Here is a 21854-nt window from a genome sequence, read left to right as displayed (position 1 = left end):
ACATCTGATAGTCCCACGTAATCTCAACCATCAAATGACGAAAATCTTACTTAGTTGAAAAATTAGAACAAATCAATAGTTCGGTAATTTATACTCCGAAAGCTGATATGAATATCGAGAATCTAGTGAAAGTTTAAGAATTTATAGACAAATAACCCTCCGAAAAGAAACAAATCCAAGTCCACATTCCTTACCTAAGTTATACTATGTCAAAACATGGCAATGCACTAAAAGTGATCAAAGAAGCAAATTTTGAGAATGCACAACTTTGTACATAAATTTCCATTGGTAAAGGATATGTATGCAAGAGCAACCATTCATTGTGAAGATGTTTGTACAAAAATATTATGCTATAAATTTTATCAAACCTCTAAAACCCATGTCCTTGTCTCATAGTATTTCTTCACTCACCAAGCAAATTATTGTCAAATGAATCAAGAAACAAAAATTTAACCTTCATGACTTCTCCTTTGATCGTTTACCATACAAAAATCGAAACTCTACATGCCTCGAGATGGTAGCTTGAACGATGGGAAGACATATCGAGATTCGAGATATACAATTGCCTCAGATCCCTTAGACCTTTTTCTCCACCTCATGGCCATTGGTGTCATCCTGTTTGAGGCTCGAATTCTCACCCTCGTGCGATTTCTCTTCATTTGGCTCCTCGGCCCCCGTTGGCTTCTCCTGCACATTCATTTTTTTGGGTTAAGAGTACTCTAAACATGCTTTCTATGTGCAGATTACTTAACACGAATCCGAATAGTAGAAAACACATCAACAATCACCAAATGAAGAGCATTGAGCTCTATATCACCGTAAGCATGGAAAGGGGATTGCATTACTCACCTTGTTCCTGTCCCGCCATCTAGAAAGCAAACTCGTCTTTCTTGCTTGAATCTCGGGTGAGTGATCCTGATTACTTAGCGGCGTGGATCTACAAAGAAAATATGGTGGATCACTAAGGTTCCCTATTTACGGAAAAGGGAATTTGAAATATAGAAGAGTGTGGAATAGGCCAAGAATGGATCAAGAAACAAGCAATTATGATGTATAAAAGGAAATATCTGGATTTGAAAAGAAAATATCATTCAACTCGATGATGTATTTCGAAGAAGTAGGTTACCGAGGAGAACGCGGAGAACGCTGTGCTTTGCTTTGAACAGACTGGTACTGCAAGGTGGCCTCGAGCATGGACTCCGCCAAGACTGCTCTCTTTTCCATCTCAGCCAGGGTTGCAGATGCTTCTTCGTACTTGTCCTGCACGTGGTGGTCACAAACGCGATGAGATCTCCACTAGTAGAATGAATACCAAGATTATATACTGATCGTATGTTTTAAGCTTCGTTGCACAGAAACAATGAAGAAGACACGGAGCTACAACTATTATGGAAAAAGAGCGAGAAACCTGAAGCATTTGAGCAGCATATCTCTGGGCAGCAGCATCTTGCTCGGCAAACATGCGGGCATCTTCTGTGACCTTCTGTTCTTGTTCTACCCTCATTAAAATCTGTAAAGGAAAAAATTACGGTAAAAGAAAAAACGAGAGAGGGAGAGAGAGAGTTTAGCAATAATTTACCTGAAGCATGGCATTCTCTTGTTCCTGCTTATCTGCAAGGGCTTGCCGAATTTCAGAGATTTCGAGCTCTAACTGCTCAACCTACAACCACATACCAAAGGCCAGTCATCAGGTTGGAAGGTTTAAACAAAATTTTATGACTGAAGCAATATCAGGCGGATTGCTTATAATCTAGATAAAATGATTAAAAAGAGGCCCTGCTGATTTAACATCGAATACATCCTCGTAGGTTTATAAAAACAATCAAATCCTAAGCCTCTCTATGTATAATCTTCCTGCAACATAATTGATGGATGGAGAATGGAGATGATATAATTTATATTTCTCAAGGAAATTATTAACTAAATTAGGGCGGAACTGGACTAGCTAGCATGCAATACTTCACAAAAGAAGAACAGTGTTACAGAAATAAAACTCGATATCTGAGCACACATCAAGCTTCTTATATACCCTTGCACTAAGCTGCCGCCGGTTGTCCTGTTTGACCATCTCCATTAGCGCTGTTTCAAGCTCCTCTGCTCTGTAAGAATAGATTAAAGACCGCGCATCAGCTATACGAAGAGCACATGGACCGGTAAACATAACAATTAAAAGAAAATGACTTGGGAACATCAGAAGTGACATTCTTTTGAAGACCATCAAGCAGATCATCCTCCGGATGAACGCAAATCCGATCGAATGGATTAAAGATCTCATGAGAACATCTCATAATATAACAAGAAAATTCACTGTTAGGAACATCAGAGAGGACAGCACACACAAATATAAGAAATTAAGTGTCGGGCGACAAATAAAATCAAGAGACGAACGCATAATTCATTGAGCCCAAAAATCCATTTTGGTACTATTAGTCACAACATAGCCATATGTTTTATTTGCAAAGATGAATTACAAGGCAAGACCACTAGACGATTATGTAGAAACAAAATTTAATGGAGTGAAATGATCAATTGTCCTCGGAAAAGAGTCATCTATTACCTTAGCTCAGAAGATCTTTTTTCCTCAAGCAGGTTGCACAACTCAACCTTAAGCCACACCACCTGAATTCAGCCAATGCAAACAGGAGATATGATGTTAAGACTCTTTGATACAAAGATAAAAATAATATCTTAGAGGTGCATCATAAAGGGATTAGAGATAATTGTAGATTATTTAGATGAAGCAACTCTTTATGCATTCAATGATGACCACCAGATAATAGTCATTGCGTTAGTTAAACCTCTTTAACTAATTCGAGCATTCTTATGAAAAAATGGTCGGACTGACAACGAGAGGACGACAAACAAAAACAGAACCAGTTGAACAATTAGACAAGATAGGTGGGGCAGTAAGCAACAGTATATAGAGTCAAATATGTAGAAAATGATACCTGCTCTTTGAGATCTTTTACGGGATCTCTCTCTTCATCCCCATCGACTAATGAAGAGTCCAAATGCGAAATATCACCATTCATCTGCATATCCCTTTGTTCTAGTTCATCACCGCCTATAAAACCTGGGTCCTTTTTGAAACTATACAACTTAGAAGCTAGACCCTGGGAAAGCTTCCAAGCTTTAATGTCCTTTGATCTTTCCTCCAATGAAACCTTCACAGATGGTCGATGTTTAGCTCTTAGTTCTTCAAGTCGTGTTTCCTGAACATTTTGATAAGCCATACAAGCTGTTAAGACAAGTTGACTGCTATCAAAAGTGGAACCGGCGAGTGATTGAAGCAGTGTGACTGCATCTCCGGCATCCTTGGTTGTAACCAATGCGGGTCCTAGACAAAACTGAACAACAATAAGACTCATCGGGTAAAGGGATCAAGAAACTATTTAATTTAAAATGCTCACAAGTTTATAAAAGGATAACTTCCACGTTTTGATTTTCTATTAAATAAACCGGTCAAAAATTGTAACTAGGATGTACCATATAACTCCATCAAAGCAAGTGTAGTCCGGAATAGCATAACACGGTTCCCTTCAAAGAGTAGCACATCCCAGACTCTTAGCACTGAAGGCACATTTAATATCCGACATCAGATTTATTAATTTATACTTTATAGAGGAGAATCATATATCTCACAGCAAGAGACAGAGTGCAAAGTTTTTTAAGAGGGCCGACTAAACCATATCTAAAGGAAAAATAAATTTACACCAATGCTTCAAGATTGATATAAGAACTGACCGCTTTCCCATGGAAGCATATTCATAAATATTGTGAGGAACCATGGCCCGGTGACCCATGCCACCTCCACCCCCAGGTAATCAAGATGGTTTACTGCAGCACAAACAAGAAGATAATGAGGAGCAGAAACAATGCGGAAAGAAAGTCCTCTAGCGAAACATATAATGAAAACTAATTTAAAAAGGGACTAACCCAATTTTGGAAATTTTTCGCGCACTAAGTCCTCAAGAACTAGTTGGTCAACCTGCCAAGAGAAGACACAAGGAAGTTTAATTATATTATGCCATTTGACCATGATCCGCTAAAAATAAAACAGATTGGCTGGCTCAGCTCCTTACTCATACAAAGTAAGAATTTTACCAAAGCTAACAAGAGTACCTGTGATTCCAGCATTTCTTCTGAATAGTACCCATCAAAATAGTCGTCTAGGACCCCCACTAAAGTCCTGTGGAAGTCAAACAATTTCTTATATTTCTGCCTAATCCAATACGAAGTAGTAGTATTGAACAAGCACCAAAAAATATTCATTTTAGGCAGCGATTCTCAAGCAAAATGCAGCATTTTAACTACTCCGTCAATTGTTAGGTATGCAAAAAATATAATAGCTATAAACATCTCAACTAACCAAAATGCATTCTCCTCTGGCATCAAAAGCAATAACAAGCCTGCGAAGAAATTCATGGCCTGCATAGATCAGAAATAAAATCAGATGTGACAAATGATAATAGCTTGACCTTGGAGATATAGGCAATTAGTGATATCTGAATGATTTAACCAAATGTGATTGCATATTAGCAAGACTAGTGCAAATTGCTTGGTTTTATCCAAAGCATGACACATTGTGAAAGCAATCAAGCCAGGGAATTTGAAGTGGCTAAGCGGTCACAGATTTCTTTTGTTCATAATACAAGAATAATACCTGGCAATATCCAACAGATGGATTATGACGTGCATAGGCAGTAAGCACACGTCTTAAAGCATTTCTACCATCCTCATCTAGAGCAGGATGACCAGGAAAAGTCCGAGGTAAGTCCTGTTACAAAATTGAATTTCTAATAGTTATATCTAGCAAAAAAATGATACTCTATATAGTAGTAGTACTCTATAGGTAGAGATTAATTGCCAACCTTCTCAATTTGGGCTCTCCATTTCTCAGGTATACCTACAGGCACTAGATCTGACTCATTATTGTCGTCCTCATCAGTCTCAGGAGACAGTAATTTGTGATAGTAATCATCTACTCGGCGTGCTCTAAGACCAACAAAAGCTTGCCAGAGCTGTAATTCCAAGAGAAACGAATAAATAAAAAAGTGTGAAAACTGTCACAATAGAGTTCAATTAGGCGCAATCTACCTCTCCCCTCAGATCCATAGGAACCCCTCCTTGAACAAGACATTCCAGTTCTTCCTTCCATGGAGGCAAAGACTCTGAATTAGTTGCATGGCCATCGAGCGGTGAGTCCAAAGCAGGACTGTTTTCTGATGAAAGGGATTCTAGATTGGTGTCTGATTCAGATCTCTCCAAATCATAAAACTCTTCATCAGAGTCATCTTCCGATGCTCCTTTTCCAGGTCTAGCCTCTTCAATGGCAGATAGTTTCTTTTTCATACCAGATACTGGCTCATTTTTCATGAAATTTACTTTTTTCACACGGGCACTCATCAAATCCTCTATGGCTCGAAGAGAAGGTCTGATTTCTGCCCATGTTCTGACCTGATGACCTTTGTTTCCAGTTTCAGACTGTGCATCTTTGTTCTCTTCACTCAGATTTTCAGGCTTCCTGCCATTTGCATCTTTAGCTTCAGCTCCATCTTTTGAACTATCCTCAGCGGTTGATTCATCGTTTGACTTAGCAACAATGCTGTCACCAGACTGAGTAGACTCACACTGCCTTCGTAGAAAGTCCTTCCATCTCTTCGATCTCTCCTCCTCTTCTTCCTAAAAGCAGAACAGATAAAAAAAACTCAAGTTTTCAGTAGAAAATACGAAAAATATTGAGCTGCAAAATCGAGTTCAATTGTCAGAGAGGATCAGCAGACCTTGTATATATTTGCATATTCTCTAAATCTCTGAAGATGCTGAGGTCTCACTGCGAACCCATAAGCATCCCTGTTGCTCGAAAGAATATCAAGGAACCGAGTCATTAACTAAATTGAGTTTCTTATGAAGAGAATCCGGACAACTAGAGTAACCCCTTTCACTCAATCCTATTCTACGACACCATGAATTAGCCTCCAATGATGCTTATTCGAAACCTAAAACGGCATTAACCATTACAACATACAAGCATTTTGTAAACTTACCTATTCAATTAATTACACATCCACCAACCTCAAGCATTTCACTTTGATAACAATCTCTTCAATTCACAAACACTCAATCAACAAACACCATCTCTAATCTCTGTGATTTATCCAAAACTATACCATTTCATCTCTACACATTCATCCATCATCCCCAAACATGATTCCTTCATCTGTTGATGATACAAACCCCCCCAGATCGTAAACCAATACACACATTTCCTCAATCATAAAGCGGCAGATCAAAAAGACAGCACCGACACACACACACACACACACGCACAAAAGAGCTACTCCAAATTCAGTCCAAGAAACCAAAACGAGGGCTAGAAATCCGCCCAATACCTCTTGTGATCAAGCGAAATCGCCGGAGCTGGGGCCGCCGCCGCTCCTCCTCCTCCTCCAATCGTCATTGCCGAATTCCCAAAAAAAGAAACCTTTTTTCCCACTTCCACTTTTCTGGGTCCTAGATTTTCTCTCACCCCGATTGATCCGCCGCGGATTGAGGTGTGGAATTGATAAATGAGAAATGGGTCGTCTTGTTTTCTTGTTTCTTGGCTATAGATATAGCCCGTCAGCCTCAGTCATCGCAGCAGCAGCTTCCACACTCGAACTACTGATTTACTATGTGGGTGTCGGGGGTGGGTGGGTGGGGTGGGGTAGGGGTAGTGGGGTGGGGTGGTGGTTATTATCACATGGAAAGCGCGAGTTTACCGTCGAATGAGAAATCTAAACATGTGAAGAAGGGTGTTGTTTCTTAGCACGGAATTCCATAGAAAAAAATTCTGCAAATTGAGTGAATTTGAAGAAGGTAAACTGTAAATTGGAGTTGACAATTTAGGCTTCAATTTTTTGGATATGTTTGAAAATTCTACTTCCTCCGTCCCTCAAATTTTAACACGGTTTGACCCGACACGAGTTTTAAGAAATGTAATGAAAAATGTGTTGAAAAAGTGGCGTGTTGAAAAAGTTGGTGGGATGAGGGTCCTACTTTTAAAGTATTAGTTTTATAATAAAATGTGAGTAGAAATGAATTAATGGAATATGAGGTTCACTGCCAAAAATAGTAAAAAGTGAAGTGTGTCAAATTTTTAGGAACGGACCGAAATGATAAATTGTGTCAAAATTTGATGGAAGGAGGTAGTAATTTTTTGTTCTTGGATTATTATAAAAGTAAATCTAAATTAAATGCCAAATGGTAATCATCACTTATGTTAACTTGTAAAATTTTACTGATATAAAATCCTCATTTATAAAAATTATCAATTATTCCTTAATCGTCAAATTGAGATTAATATGATAACAAAATGAATATATGTGATTATTATTCTAATTTAATTAGTCATGAGATTGACTATAAAATAATAAAATATTACTATCTCCGTCCCCCAAATTTTTACACAGTTTACTATTTCAGTCCGTCCCTAAAAATTTGACATCCACTGGCTCATTCCTACTCACATTTTATTATAAAACTAATACTTTAAAAGTAGGACTTACATCCCACTAATTTTTTTAACTCATTTTTCATTATATTTCTTAAAACCCATCTTGGGTCAAAGTGTGTCAAAATTTAGAAGTCAGAGGTAGTATAATTTTAATAATAATTATCAATAAATTGGCTATGAATGCCTTGAATTCAAATTAGGATAAAAAATTATAGATGGAATGTCTCACACGGTATTTTTGCAATAAATGTACAACTATACGTAATGTAATAATGTATTAGTGTTATTGTAAAGATTGTATTTGCAATGTGATATTATTACCTCTTATAGGAAAAATATATTCAATGCTTGTACTTTATTTGGTAAGGATAATCCATATTCTCATGACATAAAATAAAATGTTTGACATTCCTCATTTGCTAAGGCATGGGAGGAGGAGGCAATAGCACTTATAAGGATTGGTGATACCTTATAGACATGATTAATGTGCCATCTAACTTCTAAAATCATCTACTATTATATGTAGATATCTAGCTCTCAATTTATATTGGCTATATTATCATGATATATAAGTTCAATCCTTGTAAAGTGAGTGCTCAACTCTTGGACTTTTTTGTAAAGGGAACAAAAAGAGAAAAACTTTAATTTTAAATTTTATGACAAGACAATAAAGGTGGTGAATAATTATAGTCAATTATTTGTAGATACATGTAGGCCACTGAATCACTGCAGATTAATTTGTCTAAAAAATTATCCAAAGTTATAGATTATTGGGATACATTTTTTTTGGTGGAAAGAATAGCCCTCATTTATATTTCCTACCAAACTTTATAGCCATATAGTACTATAATTCAATCCACAGTCATACAACTTTTTAATCAGTGAAGAAGTCATTATTAATTTATTTTGACTATGAAGCTCATGCCAACGTAAACAATTTTTAATTTTCGGTGTTAGCATTGTCGAAAATGAGTACTAAGAGAGATCTACAATATTCTTTTTCAATAATTTTTCTACGCACATGGTGAAATTTAAGATAAATTATAAATAAATGAATTAAAGATGAAATATTTTTATAAGTTAGTATTATTTATTATAATCGACAGCCTATAAAATAATAAACTTTTATAGATAATAATAGTAGTAGAAAATATACAACCTAGAAAAAACACAAAATATAAAATTAACATAAAGAAATAGCAAAAAGTAGAAAATTATTCAAAAACACAAAAATAAAAAAATAAAAACTAAAAAAGGTTTAGTGAAAAATTGAAACATAAAGAAAAATACAACGCAAAACAGAAGACTATAAAAGAACACATTGAAGAAGATAAAATAACCAAAAAAGTTCTACAAAATATTAATTGAAAGCCGTTGAGAGTATCAATAACGCAGCTGGGCCGGGCCGCAACTCGCGAGTCCCGGCCCGTTTTTAGCGTTGGAGGAATTTGAGGACGCAGTTGCGTCCCCGGGCCGCTCCCGAGGCCCGTCCCGGCCTAGCGTTAATCGTCATGGGCCGTGCCGCGTTGAGTCCCGGCCCGGCGTTATTTGGGGTTCGGGCCGGGCCGGGACGCAAATTCAATAATTTTTTTTTTTTAATTCGAAAATTTATATATAATATACCACTCTTCCATCCATTTTCAAATTACTTCAACTTCATTTCTCTCACTCTCACAATAAAATTCGAAAAATGCCTCCTCGGCGTGAAGGTCAACGAGCAATCGAAGCTCAAATGGCTCGAATGTTAGAGACGGCGATGCCCGCAATCCAAGAAGAAATCAACAACGAGGTGGAACGCTATCAAGCTGCTATCCAAGCGTGGAACGAGCAACACGACCGGGTACCGCGTACTCGGATGTATATCCACCGAGACCGTGAACAAGCTGGTTTGCGGCTTTTCATGGATTATTTCTCTGCAGATCCTCGATGGAGTGATCAGATGTTCCGTCGCCGGTTCCGGATGCGGAGGCATGTGTTCCTGCGCATTGTCAACGCAGTTGTGGCTCGTGACGCGTACTTTATGCAAACCTTCGATGCTGTCGGGCGGCAAAGTATATCGACTTTGCAGAAATGCACATCCGCCCTCCGCCAACTCGCTTACGGAACAACTGCAGATATGTTTGATGAGTACCTCCATGTGAGCGAGCATACTGGACGCGCTTGCCTAGCCAAATTCTGTCGGGCAGTGATCGAAGCATTCAAGGACACATACTTGAGAAAGCCAACGTCCGACGATGTTCGCAGATTGGTGCGAATGCACGAGGAGACCCACGGCTTCCCGGGGATGCTGGGCAACATCGACTGTATGCACTGGCAGTGGAAGAATTGTCCAATGGCTTGGAGATGAGCATTCATTAGCGGGCACAAGGGCACACATCCAACGATTGTGTTGGAGGTCGTTGCCGACCAACGGTTGTGGATCTGGCATGCCTACTTTGGAGTCGCTGGGTCGAACAATGACCTCAATGTGTTGAACGGGTCTCCATTGTTCAACGACTTGTGTGCCGGGCGAGCGCCTACCGTAGTGTTCACGACCAACCACCGTCGGTTCTGGTAGACGGGATCTACCCTAGATGGCCCGTGTTCGTGAAGACCATCACATCTCCGACTACGGATAGGAGGAAGTTGTTTGCCAAAAAGCAAGAGGCGGCTCGGAAAGATGTGGAGCGCGCATTTGGAGTTCTCCAATCACGTTGGGCTATAGTGAAGGGAGCGGCCCGTGGTTGACACCGTCCGCTAATCGCCGACATCATGTATGCATGTATCATAATGCAAAACATGATCGTTGAGGACGAGGGGGACAACGCCACTTTCTGGAGCGACGATCCGCTCGCCAGCGCCAGCAGTAGTGTCACCGATCCGGCCGTGCAAGGTGTTCCTCCCGACGTGCGCAATGTCATGGCCCGTTCAGCGGCGATGCGCCAAGAAGATCAACACACACGCCTCCAAGCGGATCTAATTGAAGAAATTTGGAACCGCAATTGACTTATGTTTTAAATTTTTTTTCGAATTTTTAAATTTCAATGTTGTAATTTTCTATTTTCCAACTGGACAATGAATTTTCCCGGTTTTAATTGTTCAACGTATTCTATTTTACGATTAAAATATGTTGTGAATAGTGCAAATGAATAGTTGTGGCCTGAGTTGTGGCCCGAGTTGTGGCCTGCGGTGTTAATGGAGTTGTGGCCTGCAACCCCTAATTTGAGGGAATGATGACGTGGAGGGGACTTGCGGCCCAATCCGGGCCAGGGTTAAGGATAAGGCCCATTTTTTGTATTGTCAACTTTATTTATAATTACAACCAAACTCTTTAGCAGTGATTGGACCATAGTCTTTATTTATTAAGAGCATCCACATCTGCTCTTAAATAAGAGCATGGAGATGGGCTAAGACCCATTTTTACTTCTTATCCTCAGGCAAGAGCACAACACATATATCCGTGCTCTTCCGCAAAAATAAGCTTAAGGGTCCAACTATTTTATTATTCAATTTAAATACTTCAATTACTAAAAACATTTCTACAATATAAAAATACATTAAAATATAAAAATTACACAATTAAATATTTAAAAATATAAATAACATAATTAAAATCGTAAAAAATAAAAATACATAATTCAAATGTGAATTTTGGTGCAAAAAAATTGAAAGATAAATTAAAAGTGTGTAGAAAACGGATATAATTTATTGAGAAGTGGGAAAATATTTTTTTATATAAAAATGATTTTTTAAATTAAATTTGAATTTTTAAAAAAAATTACAAAAAAAAACCAAAATTACCGTTGGCCAATCGCGTGCTGCCACGTCAGCCTGCTCAGGGGCACGGACATGCTCTTATTTAAGAGCACCGCCTTGCCTCTGGCAAGGACGGACGGCTCGCAGTGGCGGACAAACGGACTAGAGCCCACTGCGGATGCTCTAACAATTCAGTCCACGACTACACAAAACAATTAAGAGAAAAAACATTACCTTAAACTAAAATTGGCTCTTCAAATTTTTTAACTTTGTGGCTAATTATAATCTTATAATAGAAAAACGAGTATAAATATCAATAAAATATTTATAAATAACCTCACACATGACATTCTCGAGTGTATCTATAAATATAATCAAATCTAACATGTATTGTTTTTTATTCATATATTCAATTCTAAATAGACCCTAATAGAAGAACTATTGATAAATCCAAAAATAAATGTGACACCAAATTTCCTAACATGTAATACGTGTAGGGGAAAAATTAGGTCATTTAGCAGTGACCACGCAAAATCGTTCGTCTTCACCACTGCTAACCTACGCCTCCCGCGCTAACTTGCGCCTTCCGTGACAATTTAACTCCGCCCACACTATGCCTGGCGCCCTCAAATTCACCAATTCCGTTATCCTACGCCCCCACCAACCCTATACATTTCTCTCCCCCTCCTCCGCCACCACCACCGGCCAATCGACGGCAGCTATCCGGCCGAATCAATCCGCCGGCTGGTGGCGCAGGACGATCGCATTCTCGCATCCGACGCGCCGTGGAATCGCTTCGCGGAGTGGCCGGGAACGTCTCCGATTATCATCGGATTCTCGAAACGGAGAAGTAGGTGGAAATCTGTCTTTCAATTCGGATACTAATTTCAATTCCAAAATGTGCGCCACCGCCAATGGCAAGGCCGGGAGCCAGTCCGACGTGGCGCAGAAGCTAACCGGAAAGCCAGCGGCGAAGCTGCTTACGTTGCCTACGATTTTGACGATTGGACGCGTCGCCGCGGTGCCGCTCCTTGTAGGCAGTACGTATCGGATAATTTCACATCGTAAATTGATTATTGATTACGAACGTCTTTTGGAAACCTCGATAGTTTAATCTCGAATTATGCGATTTTGAATATGATTGAGCACAATGTGTTAGGCTACTTTTGCAGAATTGATTGTATTCTGATTTTATAATTGTGCTTGAAGGTTTGTTCATCTCAATGATGACAATGCAGTCTATTTGCTATCGTTAATCTAGCTGTAATTTCTACGTAGAAATGCATAACCAGTTTTAGATTATTTTTAGTGATTGGTGGCGTAGGCGTAAATGTGGTTCTGAGTGTGCTTTCTATCTATTTTATAGTTGCTGTTTGTTGTGTTTTATGGAAGTCATGAGATTGACATTTTACTTTCAATTGATTAGCATTTTATGTTGAGAGCTGGTGGGGACCTGCTGTTACAACCGGTATTTTTATCGCAGCAGCCTTTACAGATTGGCTCGATGGATACCTTGCTCGAAAGGTGTGGTCTTTGAGTCATCTTGTTATGCTTCTTGTTATTTTTTAAGTATATATTTTCCCTCTTGCTGATGAAATTTTTGTTTGATAGATGGATTTGGGAACTCCGTTTGGTGCGTTTCTGGATCCAGTGGCAGATAAGGTAACTCTAAGAGCAACTGGACTCACTTGGCAGAAAAGCAAGTCTTAATATGTAGGAGTACTATAAATTTTTAAAAAAATTCTTCAAATGTCAAAAATTGAAAATTTACATTTTTCAGAGGTAAAGCTCTGGTACTTCTTCCAAGAGTACACTTTAACCTATGAAAATGCGCATATCTTGCTGTAAAAGTATCATGCTCTATTTATTATTTGTGGACTGCATATTCATTTTCTTTGTTTGTAAAACGAATGCAGCTTATGGTTGCTGCCACATTGATCTTGTTGTGTACCAGACCTTTTGAAGCTGGTGGGTTAGGGCATGCACCATGGTTATTAACTATACCCGCTATTGCTATAATTGGCAGAGAGGTAAGAGCTTAATACTTTCTTCTTACAGTAGCAAATGTATGCCTTTTTAGCATATTCCATACACATGATATAGCTACTACAGCCATAATAATTCAACTTCTCTCTCTCTCTCTCGTTAATGATATGCATTGTGCCTAGAAAGTAGAAGTAGAAGAGGAAGTGGAGATTAGAAATGGAGTGGAAAGTTTAAGTTTTTATCCTTCTAATCCCATGATATTTGGTATAGTTGCAAGGAACAATGAATTAATTCTCTTTGAAATAGAAAATGATGCGTGCTTATTTTTATCCCCTGCAACACTATAATATAATGACTTTCTGAAAATTGATGGATATGCTTTAGAATAGTGTCATAATGACATATTTAATCTTCATATGGGGAGAAAACATTCAGCTACCAGCTTGAAATGTGTATGGATATCTATGTATTGTACATGTAGCAGTAGCATACAACCAAGAAGAGATATCCCTCTCCATTCCTTTTTTTTGTATTTACTATTTAGATATCATTAAGTGAGTTCGATGAGGCTATAACTGATTTTGACTTTAAAAATCTTGTTTTCTTCACTTTTTTTTGGTGCTAAAGAGAGCCGTAGCCCTTTTTGTTTTCTTCACTTTCAATTTTGCACTGGGGATCCTCTTTTTCAAAGCATAAATACTTGTCCATGTTTCGATTTGGTTGGTTCTTGCATTTACATTTTATTATGTCTACATGTAGATTACTATGTCTGCTGTTAGGGAATGGGCTGCTGCTCAGGACAAAAAGCTTCTTCAGGTTTTAACTGATGGAATTGAATTGTTACTAAAATTGATACTTACAAACTGGTGAATTATGGAATCCACAAACTCATACGGATTCATTGCTGAACCTTTTTAGGCTGTTGCAGTCAATAATTTGGGGAAGTGGAAAACTGCCTCACAGATGATTGCATTAACCATCCTCTTGGCTGCCAGAGACGGCAGGTTCAGTTTTCTTCTTTTCCTTCATATAATCCAGCTTTGTTCATTTGAAATCTATTTTTTGAAAGTAATATTCCGCCTTCTTATTTCTGCAGTATCGTTGGAGCCAAAATGTTTGCTTATTCAGGGGTTTTCTTGCTATATATTTCAGCATGGCTTGCCTTATGGTCATTGGTTGTGTACATGAGTAAGATATGGAAAGTTCTTCTGCAGTAACTCCCCGTAGCAGTTTTTATCACAGCAATTATAACGAAGATAGGAGCGAGGACATCCTCACCCATAAAGAAGTGCTGCTCCGTTTGAGATTCTTTAGCATCTTCTGAGTTATACCCCAGGAAAGTCTTCTAGTTATCCAAAATATACGAGACAGAATAATGCTCGTTGCCCTAGTCACCTCTCATCACCGATGCAACGAGCGACCAGCAGTAGATGGCATTCCCACATCTTGCTCAGGCAGTCTTTTATTTTGTTTTAAAGTCACTGCATTAGCAGCTTGTGACTGATTTAGCCTAGTAGTGCCAGAATGCTCGTTAAAAGAGTTAGGATACAATAAAATTTTATGTACTACTACTATTATACTTATTTGTTATTAAATGTTCCATATAGTTGGTATGATAAAATCATGAAGCATTATCATGATGCTGTTTATCTATACTAAGCAGGTTGTTCAAGGAGTTATTTTGGGTAAAAGATGATTTTTATAATTTTTGCTTTGTTAATAAGTTAGATGTCACTTTATGAATAAAACATTATCTAATCTCTCTTTTTTAAAACATGCAATTACCTTTTTTCTATCTGAATACATTTAACAACTTTACCTTCATATAATACAGAAAAAGGTTCTCATTCAAGGAACTTTTTATTATAATATCATCCTAAACAAAAATTTATTCGACATAATACTGAATAATAATTTTCTCGTTACATCCCTAGTAATTCCTCTTGTTTCTTATCCTGCAAAATTTGTGTTTCATATGCCAGCCCTATACATCTATCAAATATCTTTCTTCTGATGAAACTTGTCAAAAACAAAACATGTTTATACCACCAATCTAGTCTACGAGTCGGCATCTCCGGGCGCTACCCCGCTTCCTTTCACCAAAAGAACGGGCCGCTGAAACGAGCTCTGGCTGATCAAATGTGAGTCGAGGAAGAGGACTATTACAGAGATGTCGTCATGGAAATGTCTCCTCACGCCCCTGTCGATCTTTTTCAGGTCTGAATATCTCATCTCTCTCTTCTTCGCGGCAACCTTGAGCGCGGCTTTTACTAGCCTCTTGGCAATGCCCTGAGATGGGTAGGGACTACGCCCGTTAGCAAAACTTACTCGAGGAAGAAAAATGTGCTTTTGTCAGTGTATGAACTGTACGTTGCGTGGAGAGTGGTGGACAATGTTGGCTGCGTCTTGATTGCTGAGGTGTTCCCATAGACCATCCGAGGCGTATATGAGAAACTGATCTCCGTGTTGAAGTTTGTGTACGTGTATTGATGGCTCGGCCAACAGGATTGACTTCTCAAAAGGGTCTGCAATCCTGAATTTTGCTATCAAAGGCGGTTTGTTGAACTCTGCTGTCTTCAAGTAGGCGTCGCCTATCGATCTGGAAATCTAGGACAGATCGAGGAGACGAAACACGGAGTTAGGGAAGAATTGCACTGCAAAGAAAGAAGAGGAAAACAATAGCTTTCAAGATAATGATGCACTCGTTATGGATAGATTCTTGCTCGATTTTGTGATATTTTTTGCAAGTCCATAAACTGGATCATACTGTCATTTACACAAGACTCCCCCGGGTTTTTTTTTCGGTCCTTTACTCGATCAAATGGAAAAATAGTAAAGAGATCTCACTGAAACAAGAGTTTACCTGAATAACACCCTTCACTCGCCAAACATTGTGCTTAAGAACGACAATCTTTGGATCATCGGGATGCAATGAGCGCAGCTCCTCCCGGACAGATTCAACACTGGCGTTGTGTTCGTCTGATAATTGAACGGCTTTGACCTGTTTACCAGACTTTTCTACTGTTGCTAACACCACCCTAGAATCTCCAGCATTTGCAGTGCATACCATCCCGTCACATACTACGCCTACTAAGCAACACGAACCCACAGAGGCGATCTGTGGTTTGACTTCCCATTGCTTCTTCACCATAGAAAGAAATTGTTCTTCTGTTGCTAAGTATGCATTTTTTATAACATCTGCCGACATCTCTCGACTCTCGAATGTAAATCCTGCATTAAATTGCTGTAAAGTGAGTAAACCACGAGTTTTAGCAAGTTTTCGATGAAAGGGACTTTAAACAACAGGTCAAGATCTGTTCCAGAAAAAGAAAGTAACAAATTAACAACAGATCACGAAAGCCTATATCTCATAAAAAATCATTTTAACCATTGAATTTACTTGTTCTTTATACAAATATAATACATGGACAGAGTTCAGTTAATGCACTGTATGATATTCAAATAAAACTATCTAGTACTACACGAAAAGATCGACAGAAGCAGCTCACACACTACACACTCTTCTAAATTTTAACAAGATGTTAGGAAAGAGTTCTAAAACAGTTATCTAAGGTATATCTCATTAAGCTACTTATAATCAAATATTGTTTCACAGCTTCTGTTCAATCATTAAACATAGGTTTTTCACAACAAAATACATTTTTCACGAATTCTTTGTAGAATTAGTGTCGACGACCTACCAGAAGCGCATAACTTTATCGAAAAGAAAGTCCAGCACATTCCACTGTAAAAGAAAGTAACATTAACTAGAAGTCCAAAAAGTGTCTAAGCATAAAAAACATCACAAACACAAAATGGCACGTTGAAAGACTACAAAACCAACAAGGAGGCAAAGGTTCATACTCTTCATATTTTCCAATAGATGGTTGTTTATAAACCGGGAAGCTTCAGGGCCAGCATGCCCGTCGTAGATTCCAACAAATGTCCCTCGAGGGCCAGCCTCCATGTAACTCATCGGTCCCGACTCTACTTGGCATTGATCCTCTAGTACATTGTTTGCTTGGATAACCGCCATTGACAATTCCCCGTACATATGTAGTCCTATATCTCTGTACCACCACAGCTTGTCCACCCGACCACTAGGATCGCCCACTTTATTGCTGCAATTCTCCCCTTGCCTCAACACCGAGGGCCGCCAACAAGGGGTGACATACTTTCTCCATGAATTTGTCACCATTATACCCATAGATACAATTTATCACGGAACAATTTGACCTCTTTCCCTTCACCAGACCAACCCTTTGCCCCAATATTTTCCTTTTTTCATGTATACAATCAGACATATGAATCCTGCCCTAAGCCAATTCAAATGTAAGCACCATCAATCTGTATTGTGCCAAAAGAAACTGAGTAAATAAACAAAAACAGCCAAGATGAGGCCAAAAGGTAGTAAATTCACACTACAATGAAACAAAAAAGAAACTTTAAGTACATAACAAAACACAAAAAAAAAACTAAATTAAGGATGAAGATAAAAGCATACAGCAATGGAACCAAAAAAAAAACTATGTACTGTTGTTGCACATAAACAACATAACATAAGCTACATCCAACAAACAATCAATTTGAACTCTCAAATCACAACAACAAAAACTAACTTTGAAAAACATAACCATACCAAAAAGCTATAGCTAAACAGACCCATCTCAACATTGAATTGGATTCAATCAAATTACAAAAGGGGTGGCCAAAAATTGCTTCTTTTGCACATATATTAACAAACAATGGCACAAGATTGGATCAAGAGATGGAAAATGTAGAGAGATAACGAAATTCGTACAATACATTAGTAGAAGTGATCAAATATTCCAATGGAGCCAGTTTCTGGGTTGGGTTTTTGGGTATTTTCATTTGTCAATTTATATGAATTTATAGGTGTTTTTTTCATTCATGGATGGAGTGTTAGGGGGTTCTGACTTTGACCAAGAACACACCTTTCTTTTAGGCAATTTTATCTCATCCCTTCCCTAATTTAATTTACTAAAATAGTAGTCCTATTTCTTGAAATATTCACTGCCAAATTCTTATTATTGCTTCATGGACAAGAAAATAAGCTATTAGTCTATAACTTTAACTTCCTTTGCAATTCTTGAGCAGTGTATTTGTCGACATGGGCCATTCTCGTTTGGTAGCATTCAAAAGCCCAATGGACTTAAGTAGACAACTTATTTAAAGATCCAAATATCTCAGTAGCCCAATGGTAAAATCTATCTATGGAGGCCCAATTACTTAGTTATAGCTATCGGACCAATTAATAAGGCTTTTATCTATGAAGTGAACTATTTAGACCAAAGTTAGTCAATATTATAATAGTCACCTAACCATAATATGAGATTAATTCCTTGAAGTAACTTTCACAAAATTTTGAACGTTGTAATTTGCAAAATATATATATAAGTGGTTGTGAAAGCAGAATTTAGAAAAATTGTGTGATGTAATTTAGGATATACGCTTTGTTATTCCTAGCAATCATCTTTAAATAAAATTACTAAGCTACCTATATTTTTTAAATGCTTAATAAGTACTCCTACAAAATACATGACATATATTTTGATTGACTTACTCTCATGAAATGGCAATGGTTTACTAATGTGTAATACTTTTTTATAGAATTATTTATATACTTCATGGAAATATTTTGTAGGATTTGTCACCGACATATATAACTAACACTAGATCTCGATTTCTTAAATTGGAGAAATACCTTTATTTAATTTGTGTTGGTCCCATGGCTTCCATTTGGTGGAATGGTGTATATATCTTCACCACAGGCGAAAAACGTGGTTCACGTTTTTCAAACCTTAGCCTAATTTGGATGGGGTGTTAGTGCATGTCGGAAAAGAACATATATACTTGCACTAAATTAGGTGGACTTGCAAAATTTAATGTTAGATCCAAGGTATTCACATAACTTGGCCTACATATGATTGCACTTTTTAAATAGAGTTTAAATGCAATTAATTCATATTGAGTCGTTTGGTTACATGTACCTTTACAATTGAAATGTCATACAACGATTGATTGAGAAATAGCATCATAAACTTATGGTAACCTTTTTATGCAACAAAACTATAGAGCTAGCTTCTAACATTTAAGTGAGAGTGCTCCACAATGCATACCGAAAATGGGAGCGGGATCCAAAAATTGCGGTATGGTCGCAGAGGGGACGAGATCGGGTGCGGTGAATGTTCGAGACTAGCTATGCTTTGGTGGCGGTTCGGTGCAGCCTTGCAGTCTGCTGGGTCCAGTGACTATTTCATTAAGGATCTAAAGCCGCTTCATTCCCAAAGGCAGGAATCAATCCTCTGACCATTTGGTTAAGGATGGACGAGTCTCATGCCACTCTCGACCATACCCCTTGGATTTATAAATTAAACTTTGAATACTGTTGGAAGAAATCACGGAAGATACACAAAGATTAGGACATCAATTAAAATGATCTCAAATTAATTGTAAATTATTCTTTCCTGATTTGTAGCTAGGATCAATCATACCATATGAAAATGATCATCAGCCTATTTAGGCGTGTATTCTCCTCGTAATGAAACACACTTGAATGAATATATAAAATAAATATCAAACAAATACAATGCTAACTTGATAATGTAATAACTTTAAAAAGTTATATATTTGGGATTTGAAACTAGGTTCCATTAAAAATCACAATAGAAACATGTTGAAATTTTAATTGGCAAGCCTCATTCATGTCACAAGGCATGCACAGAATGTGGACGGCTTTATGAGTCAAGGGCCGGTGCTGACATGCAATGACTCATTTTATTTTTTTGTCGTTTTGAAAAATATAAAAGAAAGTATAAATTCGACAAATAAAATGTCACCCACTTTCTTACACAGTATATGAACCAAAAAGTTTTGAATCTAAAAGGTTCATTTTTTTAACTTTTAATTTGATTTATTAGTAGATAATAATCAAGTTGTTGTAATATACTAATATCCTTGAAGAACAAGCTCAAGATTAATATTGAGTCTAGCAATAACTTTGTCTTATTTCTTTGGTTTTTCTCTACAAAAGTAATTCTTCATCAACATGTTTGGTAAATTTAGCAAACAATTTAAAAGAGTCGCAGGTTATACAGTTATATATACTGCTCCAACCATTTTAGTAGCTCATTTTTTTTATAATGAATTTATTTTATTTTTCTTTGCAATTTTTAATTTTTAATATTGGAATATTATGTTAGTATAGCAAAGTCAATAATTCGAACACTATCTAACATTTACCACAACCAATAAAAAAATTAAGTAACCTAACATTAGTTCAACCAAAAACATAAAATGCAATAATTTATTAGCTCTTTCAAAGAAGTATATACTGGCAAACGCCTCTTACGTAATGAAATCTAACAAGTAGTAGACAAAAAACATGAAGATTCCCAAAATAAGAGTAAACACTTTTCAAAAGTGTGCATTTATTTAACAACCTATTTGGGTGAACCCCATGTAGCTCCCACCTTAACATCTCACATGATCTATCAAATTACGTGATGACAAGTACGAATGCAGAGAAAAATATTACTCCCTCCGTTCCATAGTAATGGAGGCGTTTCTTTTCGGCACGGAGATTAAGAAAAATTGTGTTAGGTGAGTTAAATAAAGGAAGAATAAAGTGGAAAATGAAAAAAGGTACAGAGATGAAGAGAGAAAAAAGTAGTAAGAGAGAGTAAAGTATGTGTTGAAAAATGTGTTGACTTTTACTAAAAAGGGAAATGACTCTATTACTATGGAACGGAGGGAGTAATAAACACTAAATAATTAAATTTTATTAAAAAAACAATTTTTATGTAATTTAGATAATTGATATGGTCATACTATAAGTTAAGATCACCTCGAATATGCAATCTCATATCTGTATATTCTCATAATTTGTATTTTCAAGTGTGTTTCGATTCATTCATGTAATCTTTCACTTTATAATTAAGAATCGCAAGCTAAATCAAGTACTGAAAGATAATTCCGGTTAACTTTTTATCTAACCCGAGTCAAAAATACACTACAAATTAAAATACTAGCTAGGGTTTGTCAATTTTTGGCTCTACTGGTGGCTATATATATACATCAAAAGTGCAAAACTATGCACTCAAATAACTACTCTATATTACAATCGGAGTTGCTAGACTCAAGTGGACTCGATTTATTCATAAATATAAGTTAGAAATACATGAGATGTCACAAGAATGGTGAGAGAAATTTAATTGGAATTTAGTTGTGACCACTCAAGAAAAAGGTGAGTGTGGGATGCTATATGTCACGCTTTGTTTGTCATGTAATCATCTCTTGGGCATCATTACTTGATTAGATAATCTCTTGTACAATCATCTTCCACCACATTATTCCCATCATCTTATTATGGAAAAATATACTACTCCATCAATTACCATCTTTCCAACCACACATTTTGGACATATATATGTCGGGATTTAATTAGATATATAAGGTTTTGTTTTAACTCCACTTTCTAATTGCTTACAAATTATAATTATGGTTTATATGATAGTATTTTTTTGCGTCCGACCCTGAAACTACGAATGCATGAGTCTAGGGGCGGAGCCAGGATTTGACGTAAGGAGGAGCAAAAGTATATTTGTAAACATATTTT

General features: G+C 37.3%; 4 protein-coding genes across 9 annotated transcripts; 2 read left to right on the top strand and 2 right to left on the bottom strand.

The window, feature by feature from the left end:
- Nucleotides 1–250: 250 nt before the first annotated feature.
- Nucleotides 251–6688, bottom strand: LOC125214787 (TBC1 domain family member 9B-like). 2 transcript variants are annotated; one of them, XM_048115942.1, is made up of 18 exons: nt 6393–6681; nt 5784–5853; nt 5098–5682; nt 4872–5021; nt 4664–4777; nt 4370–4428; nt 4123–4189; nt 3937–3988; nt 3745–3837; nt 3487–3570; nt 2949–3337; nt 2558–2619; nt 2030–2099; nt 1580–1660; nt 1409–1510; nt 1127–1260; nt 850–937; nt 251–687 (listed from the first exon to the last, which is right to left on the bottom strand). In XM_048115942.1, the coding sequence occupies exons 1-18, from the start codon at nt 6458–6460 to the stop codon at nt 577–579; spliced, it is 2379 nt and encodes a 792-aa protein (XP_047971899.1). In that variant the 5' UTR covers nt 6461–6681; the 3' UTR covers nt 251–576. The 2 variants fall into 2 exon arrangements, with proteins under 2 accessions (XP_047971899.1, XP_047971900.1); XM_048115943.1 differs by lacking the exons at nt 251–687; nt 850–937; nt 1127–1260; ... (1 more) ...; nt 1580–1660; nt 2030–2099 and adding an exon at nt 2108–2283 and having other exon boundaries at nt 6393–6688.
- Nucleotides 6689–9185: 2497 nt separating this feature from the next.
- LOC125214401 lies at nt 9186–10222 on the top strand. The gene is made up of 2 exons (XM_048115409.1): nt 9186–9798; nt 10053–10222. Exons 1-2 carry the CDS (start codon nt 9186–9188, stop codon nt 10220–10222), a joined length of 783 nt encoding a protein of 260 aa, XP_047971366.1.
- A 1534-nt stretch (nt 10223–11756) lies between these two features.
- Nucleotides 11757–14838, top strand: LOC125215010 (CDP-diacylglycerol--glycerol-3-phosphate 3-phosphatidyltransferase 2-like). 2 transcript variants are annotated; one of them, XM_048116287.1, is made up of 7 exons: nt 11757–12270; nt 12657–12754; nt 12842–12892; nt 13147–13260; nt 13976–14032; nt 14135–14220; nt 14369–14838. In XM_048116287.1, exons 1-7 carry the CDS (start codon nt 11844–11846, stop codon nt 14406–14408), a joined length of 873 nt encoding a protein of 290 aa, XP_047972244.1. In that variant the 5' UTR covers nt 11757–11843; the 3' UTR covers nt 14409–14838. The 2 variants fall into 2 exon arrangements, with proteins under 2 accessions (XP_047972244.1, XP_047972243.1); XM_048116286.1 differs by having other exon boundaries at nt 14313–14838.
- A 198-nt stretch (nt 14839–15036) lies between these two features.
- On the bottom strand, nt 15037–18145 carry LOC125215009 (probable protein phosphatase 2C 38). Of its 4 annotated transcripts, none has more exons than XM_048116282.1 (5): nt 18023–18145; nt 17081–17563; nt 16080–16447; nt 15587–15823; nt 15037–15505 (listed from the first exon to the last, which is right to left on the bottom strand). In XM_048116282.1, the coding sequence occupies exons 2-5, from the start codon at nt 17421–17423 to the stop codon at nt 15275–15277; spliced, it is 1179 nt and encodes a 392-aa protein (XP_047972239.1). In that variant the 5' UTR covers nt 17424–17563; nt 18023–18145; the 3' UTR covers nt 15037–15274. The 4 variants fall into 4 exon arrangements, with proteins under 4 accessions (XP_047972239.1, XP_047972238.1, XP_047972237.1 ...); XM_048116281.1 differs by having other exon boundaries at nt 18018–18143; XM_048116280.1 differs by lacking the exon at nt 18023–18145 and adding an exon at nt 17856–18005.
- Nucleotides 18146–21854: the final 3709 nt, after the last annotated feature.

Source organism: Salvia hispanica, chromosome 3 (assembly GCF_023119035.1).
Source record: "Salvia hispanica cultivar TCC Black 2014 chromosome 3, UniMelb_Shisp_WGS_1.0, whole genome shotgun sequence".
Lineage (NCBI taxonomy): Eukaryota > Viridiplantae > Streptophyta > Magnoliopsida > Lamiales > Lamiaceae > Salvia > Salvia hispanica.
Note: the sequence above shows the minus strand (reverse complement) of the source record. Positions and strands in the feature narration are given on the sequence as shown.